The 17,405-nt window shown below is 45.8% G+C and overlaps 1 protein-coding gene across 1 annotated transcript; it reads left to right on the top strand.

Moving 5' to 3' along the window:
- The first annotated feature begins 152 nt into the window (after positions 1-152).
- AARS1 (alanyl-tRNA synthetase 1) lies at positions 153-17,012 on the top strand. The gene is made up of 21 exons (XM_073605661.1): positions 153-307; positions 659-808; positions 6,933-7,121; positions 7,193-7,338; positions 7,439-7,630; positions 9,589-9,733; positions 10,315-10,460; positions 10,566-10,674; positions 10,951-11,101; positions 11,517-11,641; positions 11,905-12,049; positions 12,464-12,642; positions 12,970-13,083; positions 13,170-13,376; positions 14,256-14,440; positions 14,856-14,964; positions 15,043-15,156; positions 15,390-15,509; positions 15,700-15,786; positions 15,867-15,980; positions 16,384-17,012. Exons 2-21 carry the CDS (start codon positions 665-667, stop codon positions 16,567-16,569), a joined length of 2,907 nt encoding a protein of 968 aa, XP_073461762.1. The 5' UTR covers positions 153-307; positions 659-664; the 3' UTR covers positions 16,570-17,012.
- Positions 17,013-17,405: the final 393 nt, after the last annotated feature.

The following is a 17,405-nucleotide window of genomic DNA, read 5'->3' as shown; positions in this document are numbered from 1 at the left end:
GAGGTCATGCTGGGTGTTGTAGTTTTTCTGGGGAAGGGGGCGGAGACATACTAGCAGTTTCTCGCCTCTCTCACACTCCCCTCAGCGTCTTCTTGCTCGGTCCTCCCCTTTCCCCGCCCCCCGATCATGTGACCCGCCTTGCTTTTAGTTGCATCAGCCGCAGCCTCGCTCCCGGGGAGTGACAGCCGATTCAGGCAATTAGAAGCGGCAGACGGCGCCCGGCGTCCAATCGGTGGGAGGGGCGGAGTCTGAGGTGTCAGTGCCGCTCAGTGAGCAGAAAACGTGTGAGGGAAAGAATCCGGGGCAGGTGAGAGGGGAGAATACATAGAAAGGGGGCAAATAGAGTGACAGAGGGAGCGGGAGGAGATGAATGACCGCTGTCACTTACCTTGCAGTAAAAAGTATTTACCCCTGAGGGAGGGAGTCATTACCCCCCCCCCCTCCCCCCAGTGTTATGTTGTCTGGGGGAGGGGGTATTATGTTTTGTGGGGGCGGTGTGTTCTTTTGGGGGTGAGGGGTATGTGGGGGTCTTTTTGTTGGGGGAGAGGGTATGTGGGGGTGTTCTGAGGGGGTATGGGTGTTGGTGTGTTCTGTGGGGGGGGGGGGGGGCGCTGGGTATCTGGAGGTAAGTCCTCACATATACTGTTCTCCATCTCAGGTCACCATGACGACACCACTGAGCGCCGCCGCCATCCGGGAGAAGTTCATCGACTTCTTCAAGCAGAATGCGCACACCTATGTGCACTCCTCGGCCGTCGTCCCCCTGGATGACCCCACCCTGCTCTTCGCCAACGCCGGCATGAACCAGGTACGATCTGCAGCACATAACATTGTATGGGGGAGGGGTGGCCAGAGGTAATCTCTAGTGGTGTGCACATCGCAGGGTGTCGGGATCCATGCCGGACCCTCATTGGTTGAACAGGCTGAGGTGTGAGGGGACGCCGGTTCCCCCTAATATCAGATGTCAGCGGGGTCTTAATGTTCCTCCAGCTCCACCCACATCCTCCTGTATAATGACTTTTCTTTGGTCGGTGTTTGCATAGTAATGAGCATGCTGTCAGGTGGGAGTGTCCGGGGCTGCTGATTGGCTGCTCTGACCATTGCATTGTGGGACGGAGGATGTACCGCCTCTGCTGACAACACTGTTAGCTTAGTGCAGACTTTTCTTAGCCGGGGTGTCACCCGGATCATCAGGAGAGATGTCCAACAATGACGATGTCACCAAGAAATTCAGCATTATGGAAGTCGGCTTTCTTCCAAGACTCAGCAAATGTGTTAGTGCTGGAAGTACACTTGATTGTGCGCCCCCCAGCGCAGTGATTGGGCTTATCACTGATCTCTCCTGGTCTCAGAGTAACAATTAGTAACTGGTAGGGTCAGCCTATGATCACTTGCCCCACCCCATTAGATTGTAAGCTCTTATGAACCGTGCCTTCTTAACCCTCTTTTTATTGTATTGTTTTGTAACTGTAGTGTCTCCCTTTTATATATAAGTGCTGTGCAGACTGTTGGTTCTATATAAATCCTGAATGATAATCATTGTGATGGACGATCACAGTGGTCGTTACTGTTAAATCCCGCCCCTGTACTGATCCTCCATTGTCAGGAGAAAAAGATACATTGTATCTATGGGAGAAGTCTGCAATGGGGGAAAAAAAAGATAACTAGTTACACCAGGGCTTAATTCAGGTCAATGATGGGACTCATTCACATGGGCATCTGGGGAGCAATACAAGCGGGTAGTCAAGCCGCCGTTTTACTGCCAACCTCAACAAGGAGATGCTGCTGCTCGGGCTGTACACATGGCACGGCCATAAAGCCTTTGTTCCACAGCCGCAGCAAAAATTAAACGGCATTGATGGGTGGTACCAAGCGCAACCCATTCCAATGAATAGGGGCTGTGACCTCCTGAAATACACAAGTTTGCAGCACTGTGGGTCGGCATTTTTGGGGTTAAAACAGGCAGTGAAAAATGGGGAAATATCGCCTCCTCATCACCTGTCAAATGTAGTGGATCGCTTTTCAGTGGGGCGGCAATGGTGAGCAAACGTTTGAACGAGCCCTTAGTGTCAGGTGGCAAAAACGGGTTAGAACGCAACAGCCGGTGTGCGGTTTGTCTGACAGCAGCGCCAACCACGACACATCGCACTGTTCATGTTTTGTTTTATTTAAAAAAAAAAAAAAAAAAAACAATTTAAATATCGATGACATTTCATTAAATTATATTGTCTTCAGTGCGGTGAGAGACAGTGGATTACGTTGCAGTATTTTTCACCACTGGATAAACAACAATATCCGCTAGGTTACGTAGGAAACAATTGTTTTCTTTGTGCCCCATTTACACGCTGGTGTGATGTGCAGTGGACTACGTGCCACGTTGTGCTGCAGTGAGTTGGATGGCACCACATCACTGCAACTCGCCATGCTGCTGTACAGAGATGTGTATGGAATGTGTCTGAGACACTTCAAAAAAAGAAGAAAAAAAAAAATGAAGAAAAGTAAACCACATACCGCTGCAAAACTCGCATTGAACCAATCCCTGCCGGAGCTCACAGCAGCCCGCATGGTAAAAAGCTGTATTTTATTGTGTGGGATGATCTGAACCAGGCCCCAGACTCCATTCACACCTAAGCATTCTGCAGCAACACCTGCTGCCCTGAGCTTTGTTTTTAGCTTTTTTGTGTGTGTGTTTTTGTGGCACTTTTTGGAGCGGCACCATTCGTTTGAATGAGCCTCCCTCCGCTACAAAGAAGCTCACGTACCAAAATTTGGCACCGGGCCAGGCCCATTCTGCATTTTTTGCCACGAATTTAGCGTGTTTTGTCGCTCAACAATGGCAGCAAAATCACACAGTGTTTGGGGTGCCATTAAGAAATAATGGCATCGGAAACGCGTCCTGTGATTTGACGCAATTCTGGAATCACGGGCACAATTGCGAGATTCTGCCCGCAATTCCAGTGCGCTCAAGTGTGAATGGAGCCTAAAAGTATGTTTACTGATTAAAAAAAAAAAAATGCATGTTCAGGTACAAATAACTAACACATTTGTGGTGTCCTCAAACAGCTCAGATTTTTTTTTTCTCTTTTTGTTATGAGTGATATAAATACAGTAACTAAAATGTGTAAACACTAATATATCTATCCTCTGGGGTGCCGTGAGGATTGAGTCGTTTTGGTTTAGTGTTTTATTTATTCGTATTTAACTTTTTTTTTTTTTTTTTTTTTTTTTTTTTTTTAATTTTATGGTCAGATTGACCAACTGTTGAAAGGTGTGTGTCCAGCAGGGCTGTATGATAACCAGCTCTGTACGTTGTATTTCTTGCTTATCTTCCTCTCAAACGCCGATTTATGTTTGGCTGTGGTTGTGTTTAAAAGCCCCGCCCACACTAAGTCATATCTGCAGCCTCCATGACACAGCACTCCTCCCCCTCCTTGTCCTTACTCAGCATTTTCCAGCACTCTGTCCATGTGCTGATTCTGAGCAGCTTCAACCCTTCGCTGCCTCTGCAGACCCATCACAGATCCCCAGACCTTCCCCACCGATCTGGCTGCAGTATAGTAATATTGGGTTGCTATAGTTTACTGCACATGACACATCACCCCCCCCTCCCCCCTATTCACTGTAGGTTATTTGCTGATTTATGAGATCGGTGGGGGGGGGGGGGGGGGGTGTTAAGGGTTTGCAGATGAGGGATGGAGGCAGACCGTGTTCAGAGGAATGCAGCAACTTAAAATAACTCCTCAGAATCTGATCTCACTGACGACATCTGTGGTGATCAGATCTCGGGGTGAGGAATCCTTTACTGGTCACTGCTCCAGCCCGCCCCCCAGATATGGGATCCTGCCTTACTTCCTCTCCCTCATTCCCCTATTATGTGCACTTGGCCTGTTGCATTTTAGGAAGAGGAAAAAAAAAAGAATCCATCATGGAGCACCGTCAGATCACACCTGAGCCATCATCTATTCTCTGATCACTATGGCTGATCTGATTTTTATTTCTTTATTCACTAAAATCTCAATCATTGACATAAGATTATTGTAAGGGTCGGCTCACCCTACATGTTGTGACCCGTGTTTTATTTCTGCAGAAGAAAATGCAGATCACTGCTAGGGCACATGCAGTGCGGTGTCATGCTGCTGTTTTCCAAATCACACTGGATGGCACCGCATGTCGCCCTCTGCGGAGCATCGCTGTGTGGACATCTGAATGAAGTGACACTACAAATAAAGTTAAAGTAAAGTATTTCAGTGCATCGCACAGCTCCCTGTTGGATGTCGCACTGAATTGGATCACTTTCCAGAGGGCAGTTGACAGGCAGCTGGGGAATGACATGTTGCCTCCTCACTGCCTGTTTTAACCCTTTGAAAGGCAGCAGCTTTCAATAAAATCTCTGGTGATCCTGCCATGAAGGTCTTTGTTTAGGCAATGCCTGATATTGGGTGACAACGCTCTGTCCTTGTCTTCCAGCTCTGGTCTTGTGGTGTCACCCTGCCATGTGGGCTTCCGATTGAAACTACAAGTGGCCAGTTCAACACACGTTATACTTTTACATCTGAGGGTGTCAAATGATTGGTTTGTTCTGTTCAAAAACATTATTTTATTTTGTATTTTACTTTTTTCATTCTTTTCGGATTTTTCGCTGTTTCAAACTCATCACCTTGAGAATTTTTGCGTGCGTGTGTTTATTTTTTTAACCATAGAGAAGTGGTGTGTAAACTGGTGACTTGAGTTCCCCTTTCCTAGTACAGTACAAGTTATTTCTCAGTTGCCCCCTACCCTGTGCACAGAGTTGCTGGAGAAATGCATTGTGGGACTTGTGTCAGATTTGAATATCTGTAGGAAGGCAATGAGTACCTTGACTCCTATGTGTGTTTTCTTTAACCCCATTCATGCCTAAGGGTAAAACCAAATCTTAATGCCTAAGCACAATTTTTCAACTTTGACATGTGTTAGTAAAACCGTACATACTGTGTTTCCCCCAAAAATAAGACCTACCCTGAAAATAAGATCTACTGTTATTTTGCGTGAGGGCTGCAATATTAGCCCTACCCCGAAAATAAGCCCTAGTTTAAAATGCTTGTAGTCCTATAATCCACTCTACTACAGCCCCCCCCCCTGCAGTGCTCGGAGCAGGGAAGAGCGCTCTGGTGGGTCACGGGAGCTGCGCTACAACAAAATTATTTGGCACAATTGTATTACAGAAACGCACACATTTTACGTTATAGACTACTGTACTAGAGTGGATTATAGAGTTTTACAAGCATTTTAACTCGGTTCACACTGGGGATTCCTAACATGCAGGTAAAGACCTACCCCGAAAATAAGCCCTACTGTGTCTTTTGTTGCCAAAATTAATAAGACCTGGGCTTATTTTCAGGGGAAACGCGACAGAACAGATTGGGATTTCATTTGGTGGTAAATAATCATGGATATCTCCCAGTGTTTTTTTTTTGGGGGGGGGGGGGGGGGGGGGCTGGCCCTAAACTAGCTGTATTTTTGCTACTACCATAACCTTCCACCAAAGAAAAACCTCCTGCTCGGGACGATCACAGCAAAACCTCGTATGTGTATCTACCCATAGTACTGCCCAAAAACAATAGTGCGCATTTTGCTGTGTTTTTTGTTTAAAAAGAAAAAAAATACTGACCTTGACCCCAACACGAACCATGGAACTGACCTAGATCAAACCAATCAAAATGATTTTTTTTAACTAAAGGCAAAACTTTTTTTTTGGAGAGGGATTAGACCCCCTGTCAGGTTCTATTGCTGTATGTGTCCCCCATTAGGGAGATTCATCCACTCTATTTGTCCTGTTTACCATTATCATTGAAAGTAAAAAATTCCCAAATTTTGGATTGTCCCCACAAAAGTGATAGGGGAGGGGAAATATTCCAATGGCGACACTAGTTCTGGTGATCTGGGGGGATCCAAAGGAATTCCTTTAATTTTGCAGGGATTTCCCCTCACTTCCTGTTTGGCTATGGGACAGTAAGTGAAGAAAAATCCCCGCAATGGGGGCACAGATAGCAGAAAAATATGACAGGGGTTATAAGGCTCCCTTATTCTATCCAAAATGAAAATTTTGGCTAGAGGAATCGGGAGTTTCAGGTTCCGATCGTTAGTACGACCCGTGAGACCCCGGTCTCTGTGCTGGGAGCGTGCTGTGCGGCGCACTCCCAGCACAAAGGGAAATACGCAAATATGCAACACCATGGAAAAAAGCCCAATCCAGTGGGACTGATTAGGTCGGCGTGAAGGGGTTAAAGCACAATAAAGCTCCCTCCCAGGTTCAGAAATTGGGACACTCTCACATTGGCGTTCTGAGGTGCTGCAGCATGGGTGACATGATCATCGTTTTGGAGGTAGCAGTGTCACTGTCATTGATGGGGTTTTGACAAATGTTGGAGGTTTAGGCTTCCTTCACATGGGTGTACTATAGCATATGTCTATGTAAGGGCTGTGTTTGCACACTTGTGGATGCACAGGTGATCGTACATCCCCATTTATGTCAATTGGGCACGGACACAGCCACAGCTCCCAATTTGACAGCCACGTAGGTGCATGGCCGACCTGGAACCCACACGCTCTGCATTTGGGGCCGTGCCGCTGTCAGATTGGGAGCACCGACTGTCTGTACAGCTACTGCATGCCAGTTGACATGAATGGGACTGCCTGCATTGGACACCTGTGCACTACCACACGGGCATATGCTATATTGTCGTGTAAATGAGACCTTATAGAAAATGGAGGTAAAAGTGGAGTTTTCGTGTGATCATGACATAGAAGCCAATCAGTTGTTTGATTTGCTGTCGGAGAAAAAAGGCAAAATTCAGTTTGACGCATAACGTCTGCCCCTAACGCATGAGGATCTTGCATGTCCTAGACAGCTGTGTCCCTCTCCTGTCCGTCTTCTAACATCCTCTCTTCTGCAGTTCAAGCCGATCTTCCTGAACACCATCGACCCGTCTCATCCCATGGCCAAACTGAACCGAGCAGCCAACACGCAGAAGTGTATCCGAGCTGGGGGGAAGCACAATGACCTGGACGATGTGGGGAAGGATGTCTACCATCACACTTTCTTCGAGATGTTGGGCTCTTGGTCCTTCGGTGACTACTTCAAGGTGACGCTGTCTGTGACATGTGCGGGTAAGACGAGGTCTGTCTTGTAGTAACACTTTACTGCCCCCTGCAGGAGCTGGCATGTAAAATGGCACTGGACCTTCTCACTAAGGAGTTCGGCATTGACATTGATCGTCTGTACGTCACTTATTTTGGGGGCAATGAGGCTGCTGGCCTTGAACCTGATCTGGAGTGTAAACAGATCTGGCTGAACCTGGGGTAAGATTTATATCTCATTCATACATATATATCATATTGTGCATGGTAATCACTGACCAACATTTCTAGGGCTCTTTTAATGTATGATGTCTTCATCCAGCCTACCCGAGGGGAGAATATTGCCAGGCAGCATGAAGGACAACTTCTGGGAAATGGGGGATACCGGCCCCTGTGGACCTTGTAGTGAAATGCACTTTGACCGCATCGGTGGCCGGGATGCAGCCCACTTGGTGAACATGGACGACCCCAATGTGCTGGAAATCTGGAATCTTGTGTTCATCCAATTTAACAGGTAAAACACAGGAGACTAAAAAGAGCTCTGAGATTAGACTTGGGGAGCTCTCCCATCTCTAGAACATACTGGCAGGTCCTGTCCTTCCTAAGCATTCACCAAGGAGACACGAGCTGCAGGCAGGCAAGGGGCGATTCATTAGAATCCAGTTTTCAGTCTCACTAGGCAAGGCTCTATTTACCCAGCAGGTGTACAGACCTTGTGCAGGGATAGTGAGTACCAATGCTAATGAGCACAGCAGGTGTGCAGACCCAGGACCCCAGCACAGGGATGGTGGGCTCCTCTCATAATGGGCACAGCAGGTGTTCAGACCCAGGAACTACACACATGGATGGTGGGCACCCCTTACAATCGGAGCAACAGGTATACAGACCTGGGATAACTGCTCATAATGGGCACAGCAGGTACACAGACCTGGGAACTTGGCACTAGGATGGTGGGAACCCCTCATAATGGTCAATTAATAGCCATTCTGCTGCCAATCTTTGCTCTGACTGAAAATTCTTTAGCCTCCTACACCCTTCCAGTTTTGTAGGATTTCTGGTCCCTCTTGGGTCATTTTGACAGCCTATATCACTACAGGGCATGGTACATGGCTGGTTGATGTAACCCTATCTCTTAAGGGGGACCAGGCATGAGACACTCTTGAAAGTGTTTTGGCTGCTGAAGAATTCTAGGCAATAGTGTTATGAGGGACCTGTTCGTGAGAGCTTACAATCTAAAAGCAAGGGGCAGGTGATGCAAAATATAACTGTGAGGGATGGGAGAAAGTAAAAGCTCTGTTATGTGCAGGCAGAGAAGAGATTAGTTTTCATGGATTGCCTTACAGAGGTAGGGAGTTCCAGAGGATAGGAGGGGCTCTGGAGAAGTCCTGGAGACCAACTTGGGAGGTGGTAATGAGGGAGCTAGAGAGCAGAAGGTATTGGGAGGAGTGAGTGAAATTGATGGTTTGTGTGATATTTTGAGATGAAGCTAGTGATTGTAGCTTACGGCTGAGTTGTGGATGATATGTTGGGGTTAGTACTTTGTTTTATTCAGTGGGGGATCAGAAGTCAGTGGAGTGATTGGCAGAGTGGTGTGGTGGACCCCGAGCAGTTGGTGAAGTGGATGGGTCTGGCAGCCCCATTCATGATGGACTGAAGGAAAGGGACAGCTTGTGTAGAAGTCGGCCAAGGAGGAGGGATTGTGCAACAATCCCGGGACTGCAGAGTATTCACTCTCTTTTTACAACATCTTTAATGAGCATCAGTCACTTTAACTCTCCACCATCCACTAAACACAGATTTTGGTTTCGGGTGGACTGACACTTTTAATGAAATGTGATGGATTGCTCCTGAATCTTGGCACAGTCACCTCCTTGCTTAATAAGCTCAAGAGCAGGGAAAGAACCCTATTATTAAAGTCACAACTTAAAATTGTGAAGGAGTAGAACCAAAACCTCTTGGCAAATTTCACATGCTTTAATTGAACTTTTTGGCAATGTTAGTGTGTCCCAATCTATCAAGTACCTTTAAACTTAAATGCAGAGTGCACTTCTCCCAAAAGCTAGGTCATTTTCCTCTTGGAGACCTGGGTGCTTGATGCTAACAGAGGCGTGCCCTATGCCCCATAAGTCACATTAATCTAGGAATGAGAAAGCCAGGAAAGTTCAAACGCTAAAATCAAGAATAGAGTCCCTGCCTGATGCATCTTCCTCTTAAACACAATCCATCCACAAACCTGGGCTAAATTGTAGAGAACATAAAGAAACTCGTTAGAGGTTGGGGAAAATCTTTGCTTGTCTGTCCAGAACAATAAAGTTGCCAGTGTTTTGGACTTTCCAGCTTTTTCTTCTTGTATCAAGTGTCTTGCTTGTACTCTTCCTCATTGTATACCATTAATATATGATTGCACTGCCCTACAGAATACAATGCAGTAGTCACACCAGGTGCCACCTTTTCACCATCCGACTTTTGTAGGGAGAGTGATGGAAGCCTGAAACCCCTGCCCAAGAAGAGCATTGATACCGGCATGGGTCTGGAGAGACTGGTATCTGTACTGCAGAACAAAATGTCCAACTATGACACTGACCTCTTCGTTCCATACTTTGAGGCCATCCAGAAGGTATGTCTCTTGCACAGCCATGTCTGAAGATTAATTTGCATGTGTCCCACCATAAGCCCACGTTCACATCGGGCTGATTTGACATGCAACTTTACACGTCAAATCGCATGCCAAATCAGAGCCTATTGCCGGCAATGGCGCCATCCACCTCACCGCTTCCCAAAAGTATTTTCTGCACTTTTGGGGACTTCAGGGGCAATTTTTCAATAAACATCTGTGCATGAACCTGCACAGATGTCTGTCAAATCTCCCCAAAGTATGACTGAAATGCTGGTTTGAAATCATGCGAATTCAGCTGAACTTCGCATGATTTCAAACCTGCTAACAGTGTATGGGAGTTATTGATAAAAAATTTATGACTCCTTCTGTCATCAGTTGCCTGGATAATGGTGCAGTGTGAAATGCTCTGGCAACACTTAATCTCTGTATCATAACACCTTGACTTTCAGTGATTGTAGCCTGGCACTAGTAGCATTCCAACCATTTTGAGCAAAATCTGCCCTAAAGCCCCATCACACTGACCCTACCTAACCCCTTGTTTGTATCACTTGCATGATGTGATCAATATTCTGTCATCACAGGGCACTGGAGCCCGTCCTTATTCTGGAAAGGTGGGTGCTGAGGATGAAGATGGCATTGACATGGCATACAGAGTGCTCGCTGACCATGCCAGAACAATCACTGTGGCACTGGCTGATGGTGGACGACCTGACAACACTGGGCGCGGGTAAGAGTCCTGGCTATAGGATATCAGTCTATAGACCTACTTAACAAGGTAACCTTTTAGTTTATCATTATCGGAGCTTATTATTTTTTTTTTTTCTCTCTGTAGTTATGTCCTGCGTCGTATCCTCCGCCGAGCTGTCCGCTACGCTCATGAAAAACTTAACGCTTCTAAAGGATTCTTTGCTACTCTGGTTGACGTGGTCGTCGACTCGCTGGTAAGTGATGCTATGCACAGTTTTTATAAATTATCAGATGACGGGCTGGAATGTCAGGATAAGGAGAGTAAACGGAAACCAGAATTTCATGAATACAGCCTGACCGGTAAAAAAAAAGTTATTCTTGTATTTGGTTCTTGTTACAATGATCTTGTATGGAAACTTGTTGGCCATATTGGATTCATACCTAAATAATATCTGTATCATTTTCTGGCTGGTACCATTCTTCAGTAGTGCTGTGTATGCTCTCCTTTCACACTCTGCCCTTTTTTATAGGGAAACGCTTTCCCTGAGCTCAGGAAAGACCCCGATATGGTGAAGGATATCGTCAATGAGGAGGAGACGCAATTCCTGAAAACACTCACCAGAGGGCGTCGCATCCTGGACAGGAAAATCCAAAGCTTGGCAGAGAATAAGATCATCCCAGGTGAGAGGGGACCCTTCTGCCTCTTCCCAGAAGATGGGGTGAAGGAATCACAAGGGAGTACACTTTAGAAATTTAGCAGCTTGCAAAATAGTAGATATCCAAAAACTACAAGTGCCAGCATGCACTGGCAGCCATATGTTGGCCTATTATTTCTCCACTGGTATATTCTACATTTAATATTAGTGGTGCCCCCAGAGTACATCATTCATTTCCCAACAGGAATACTATTTTGAGGTTATACAGTCTCCAGGCTTTCTCTGTGTGCATTTGTATCCTGCAGAGGCTGTGCTTTCCTGTCACTGGCCATCCATAGGCAAATTGCTCAGTGTTCTCTTCTGTACAGCACGTGTGTGTGTGCTATAGGAATTACTAAAATTATTTAATTTTTTTTTTATCCCCATTGTCCACTCACTAGGTGACACAGCATGGCTGCTGTATGACACATATGGTTTTCCAGTGGATCTGACAGGTCTAATAGCAGAAGAGCGTGGTCTGAAGGTGGATATGGAGGGCTTTGAAGATGAGAGGAAAGCTGCTCAGGTAGCCCATATACTATACTGTGTTTGTTATCCATGTTCCATCAACTTTTTTTTTCTCTCCCCTGTAAGACTGTGATAAGTTAATATAACGCCCCTCCATGTGTGGGTCTTATTGTAGCTCCTCCCTATCTCTGGGACTTTACGCTGCAGTATTGACCTGACCCCACAGTTGCATTTTCTTGGCCATTCACGTATGCTCTTAAACGTATGTTGCCTTTTCTCTAATTTGTATTCTTTGACTGACCTCTCCTTGTCCTGTTTCAGCTGAAATCTCAGGGGAAGGGGGCTGGAGATGAGGACTTTCTGATGCTTGATATTTATGCCATTGAGGAGCTGCGCTCCCAGGGCCTGGCACCCACGGACGATTCCCCGAAATACAACTACAAATCTAATTCTGAGGGTGTCTACGGTAAGATGCGTGTCTGGTGCTCTAGTGGCATCTTCTTGGTGGGAGGGTTCCATGTCTTTTCTCAACCTTTTCAACTGTGGGAGCCCTTGAAATAATTTTCAGGTCTTGGGGAACCTTTGCTAAAATTCTTAGATCTACAGCTCCTGGTATAGTACATAAGTGTGATCAGTAAGTTGGTGATGGTCAAGTGTGGAAGTGACCCCTTATAATGGTGGTCGGTGATGGCACCCCTGCAAGACCCCCATGTTTAGTGGTCAGTGTAGAATTGATCCCATTGCTCACATCGGTGGTCAATCTGCCACTGCTCTCATGGGGCCCCTAGCAAACTCTGAAGAAAACTTGGCAGATGAAGGATAATGTAAATCTTGTGTGTGAAGGTGCATATAATGATCTGATGATATTATGTCCTCTCAGAGTTTGAAAGTGTGCTGGGCACAGTGAAGGCGATCCGCAGAGAGAAGACCTTTGTGGATGAGGTCAGCACAGGGCAGGAATGTGGCATCGTCCTGGACAAGACTTGCTTCTACGCTGAACAAGGCGGACAGACTTTTGATGAGGGATATATGGTCCGAGAAGATGATACCAGTGAAGATGTGAGTCTGTATTAGAGTGTTCTCCCTGACATTTCTTTTTTTAACAGACTTTGCTTATATAACACCATCTGAGCTGTGATGGCTGCAAATTGTGTCTTACTTTGCTGTGTCCCTTCTATACCCTCTCCTATGTGAGTAGCTCTCAGTTGAGGCAGACTGGGATCTGTACATCCCCATAGTCAACAGTCAGAATCTACTCATCAGAATGTTGTGGCTGGAAAGTCTAAATTTGTCTGCTGTGGGCCAACACAGTCTGATGTTCGACACTTTGATAAATGAAACACACACTCTAAATTTTTTTATTTTTTTTTATACATTCTTCTGCAGAAAACAGAGTTTACGGTCAGGAATACACAAGTACGAGGTGGTTATATTCTCCATATAGGGACTGTGTATGGAACCTTAAAAGTTGGGGATCGTGTACATCTCTATGTTGATGAGGTGAGTGCTGGCTCCTGCCTGAACCTTGTTACTATAGGGTGAATCCTGTACCATTCAGTCACGTCACCTGTTTCCTCGTTCCTCAGCCAAGGAGACGCCCAATCATGAGCAACCATACAGCCACCCACATTCTGAACTTCGCCTTACGCTCTGTACTCGGAGAGGCTGACCAGAGGGGATCTCTAGTTGCCCCTGACAGGCTGAGATTCGATTTTACAGCTAAAGGTGCCATGACCACTCTGGAAATCCGTCAAGCTGAAGAGATTGCAGACAAACTGATCCAAGAGAACAAAGTGAGTGTGGCAATCCTTATCACCCCCACCAGTGCCCCAGCTTGCCCTCTGCTCTTCTATATTGCTACATTTTTTTAATTGGTTCCCACAGACTTTCTAATTTTATCTCATAACCTCTCAGTACATCCAACACGCCAATCGTTTTTCCTTGTAAATCTCAATACTATAATCTCTGAAAGCAATTTTACAATAGATAAATGCCAGCTTCCAAATACAACAAATCAGTGATGCCTCATTTACTGAATGTGATCAGAGCATGATCCCTAAATACTGGAAAGCCACCAAACGACCCCCAGTAGCCAAATGGGCACTAAGTGACAAAATCTGCTTTATGGAAAGGATTACTATACTCCAAAAAAGGCCAGTTTCCAGATGTTTCATACAATATGGGTGGGTAGGTTGTCTTGTTACAGCTCACTCTCATTAATTCCAAAAGGGAAGTTTGACAGGTGGTGCTGCCTCTCAAATTCAATAAGCCAAGGTAAATTTGTTGCAGCTTTGCGACTGTGGCATGTGTACCAACCCTTCTTTAGATTAGTGGTTGGTGGTGGTGAAAAAACAACTCAACTGTCTTTTTTACCTCCCCCTTGCTGCCCATGTAAAAGATGCCTTGGTCTTCACATGGCTTTACTCCCTCTACTGATAAACCAAGTCCTGTCAACGTAGGTATTATCTTATGTTGACTTTATTGTATCTTTTTTTCTGTTGTATGGAAAAATTTTAGTAACTTTAAAAAATAAAAACCCACAGGCCATGACCTAAACAGAGTTCCTGGAGTAACTGATCAATAAGGGTCTTTGGGGTCGCTGAACCACCTTGCCACCTTGTCTCCCTATCCCTCCCATCACTGATCAATAACTGGTACATTATTTTCTGCAGACAGTCTATGCATTGGATTGCCCACTGGCAGCTGCTAAAGCCATTCAAGGCCTGCGTGCTGTGTTTGATGAGACCTATCCTGATCCTGTCCGTGTGGTGTCTGTGGGCATTCCTGTGGAGGACCTCCTGGCTGACCCCTCAAGTCCAGCTGGTTCAGTCACATCAGTGGAGTTCTGTGGAGGAACGTAAGTAGCTTTTGTGTCAAGCTGCCCTAACTCAGGATGAGACATTTCTAATATTCCTTTCCAACCCACCCCTGAACCCCCCCCCCCCCCCCCCCCCCCTTACCTCCAGGCATGATCAGAATTTATGGGGGAAACAGAACAAGGAGTAACCAATATGATGCTGAGCACAGAGCATGGAGTATGGGGTTCATGGTTTTGAGGTTCGCTGGCCATACATGAACTTTGTATATAGAACAAACTTTTTACATTCAACTCTTGTGATAGTATGCAACATTTCCTTTATACCAAGTAACACGTCATTATTTTTTTTTTTTTTTTTTTTTAACTAAGCTTCAATATGCAACATCAGTGGCTGGAAGTTTGGTTCTTGTAGTTATGCAAACTTGTATTCCAACCACCAGTGTTATCCTTCCAGGCATCTCCAAAACTCTGGCCATGCTGGAACTTTCGTCATTGTCACTGAAGAAGCCATTGCTAAAGGAATCCGCAGGATAGTGGCAGTTACTGGGGCTGAGGCACAGAAGGTGAGTTAGCACAGATTGCCAGTGGCAGTAAACAACAATACAACATAAGATCACACTGACTGTTATTATTCATCACAGGCTGTGCGCAGACAGGAGGCCCTGAAAGCTGCACTTAACCAGCTGGAGGCCAAGGTGAAGCAGCAGACGTCGCCCAACAAGGATGTACAGAAGGAAATAGCAGATCTCAGTGAGGTATAATAGTCTCATGACCTGCGTTACCCCCATCTCAGTACTCTCTGCCCTTCTATCCTAATACCTCCCAGCCTCCATCTGCTAGAACTTTCACCTTCTTCTGGAACTCTCACCTCTTTGTCCTCCTTGCCCTCTGTCCTCACTCTCTGCTGAAACGCTTACTCTCTTCTTCACACTCTGCTTCTGTCATCCTTCACCCTCTGTTGAGACTCTCACCCTCTGTCCTTTCCCAGACTCTGGCCACTGCCGTCATCTCTCAGTGGCAGAAGGATGAGCTCCGGGAACATCTGAAGGCCTTGAAGAAAACTATGGATGACCTTGACCGTGCCGGCAAAGCAGATATCCAGAAACGGGTGAGGAAAATATGTAAGCTAGGTTTTGTTTTTTGCAGATATGAAATGGCAGTATTTCTGTGACAATGTCTGTCTGGCAGTACAAGAACACCCAAGTAATAAGTCTGGCATACAGTTCATGCACAACCTAGTAAGGAAACGGTCAGCTTGCTTCCTTAATATTCCTTAAATATCGTTCTTTGCCCTTCAGGTTTTGGAGAAGACAAAACAGCTGATAGAGGAGAACCCCAACCAATCGCTTCTCATCCTGGAGATGGAGAGCGGAGCATCCGCCAAGGTCAGTATTCTAATCCTTTTGTTTATTGAGCGACTTAATGGATATATCAGAGCACTGATTATTGTGTTTTCTCCTCTCAGGCACTAAATGAATCTCTGAAACTGCTGAAGTCTCAGTCTCCCAAGACTGCTGCCATAATATTCAGTGTGGATAATGATGCCGGAAAAATCACCTGCCTCTGCCAGGTTCCTCAGGTAAGTGTCCACCTGGTGTGGCCATTACCAGGGCTCCACCTTTAACTGTTTTCTCATTAGCTTAAATTGAAAGGCAAAGCAATAGGTCCACTCTAATGCAGACCTGCAGAGATTTATACTTTTATTTCTTTCTGTACTGCTTAGTTCAGCTGCTGTGGGTGGAAGAAATGCCTTGAGCAAGGTATACATTGTCAGTCACAGCTCACATGCTCCCCCCCCCCCAAGGCAGAAGTATTACCAGCAAGTTGCTCATCCAACCAGTCTCCACCTAGAACTGAAATATTTTAGGGCAGACTGACCCTTACTTTTCCTGACCAGTAATTGAACATGAGACAAAAGCATGAAGTACAACAAATAAATGATTAGAGTCTTTAATGTGATTTATCGTCTGTCTGATCTGCAGGAAACCGCTGACAAAGGTCTGAAGGCCAACGAATGGGTGGCACAAGTGTCCGAACTGATAGACGGGAAGGGAGGTGGAAAAGACACATCTGCCCAGGCCACGGGAAGGAATACCTCTTGTCTGTCTGAAGTGCTCAGACTGGCTGAAGACTTTGCCAAACTAAAGTTGGAATCCATGAAGAACTGAGAGAGACGTGTGACTTAACCCCATTCTGCCAGCGACAACAGGCAGGCTTCTTGTCATTCCGTCCGGGAGAAGCCGGGGATCGGCTTAGTGTTATGATGTCGCTGGCCACCCCGTGAATGTTTTCATCTAGTCCCATCTTCATCCCTAGCCGCCTGTCCCCCTCCTCTCTAATTTGTCCAGACTAACACGACTATGTGCGTTTTCACTGGAGCACCTGGGACCTAGCTGCTAACACTCCCTGTGTGGTTCAAAAGGGATCTCTAGTCATGGAAGGGTTAAACATTGGGCTCCTCCACTCTTCTGTGTAACCTGTGTCTGCTTCTTTTAGCTACGGGGGGGCTGATCGTGTCCCATAATGTTCACCACTCATAGCATGTAGTGCGTCGTTCATTGTTACAGAATTATTTTACGGCCGAGGAAAATAAAAAGTTGCAGAATGAAAAGATTTGACTCGTGTGCTTTTTTTTTTGTTTTTTTTGTTTTTTTGTTTTTTTGATAAAATGAAGTAGACGTGTATAGCCGTAAGGTAAGATGAATTTTGGCATATATTACACGCCCATACAAAGTGTTTGTTTGGCATAGCTTAGAGCAGTGGTTCTCGACTTCTGTCCTTGGGACCCACTAACAGGCCAGGTTTGCAAGATAACTGAAATACATCACAGGTGATATCATTTGCTGCTGTGATTGCAGTATTCTAGTCTGCATCTCCCCAAGGTAATACTTAAATTCTGGCCTGTTGGTGGGTCCTGAGGAGTGGCGTTGAGAACCACTGGCTTAGAGATATTACCATTAAAATCCATTCAGGGTGACGATCTAGGAAATGTTGACCATTTCAT

Source organism: Aquarana catesbeiana, linkage group LG11 (assembly GCF_042186555.1).
Source record: "Aquarana catesbeiana isolate 2022-GZ linkage group LG11, ASM4218655v1, whole genome shotgun sequence".
NCBI lineage: Eukaryota > Metazoa > Chordata > Amphibia > Anura > Ranidae > Aquarana > Aquarana catesbeiana.
This window is presented reverse-complemented; position numbering and strand designations above follow the sequence as displayed.

Bases quoted from the DNA above. Each gene is read 5' to 3' on its own strand.
- AARS1 (XM_073605661.1), top strand. From the start codon at position 665: ATGACGACACCACTGAGCGCCGCCGCCATCCGGGAGAAGTTCATCGAC. The intron at 13,084-13,169 runs GTGAGTGCTGGC...CTCGTTCCTCAG, and splicing joins TACATCTCTATGTTGATGAG to CCAAGGAGACGCCCAATCAT. The intron at 15,510-15,699 runs GTGAGGAAAATA...TTTGCCCTTCAG, and splicing joins AAGCAGATATCCAGAAACGG to GTTTTGGAGAAGACAAAACA.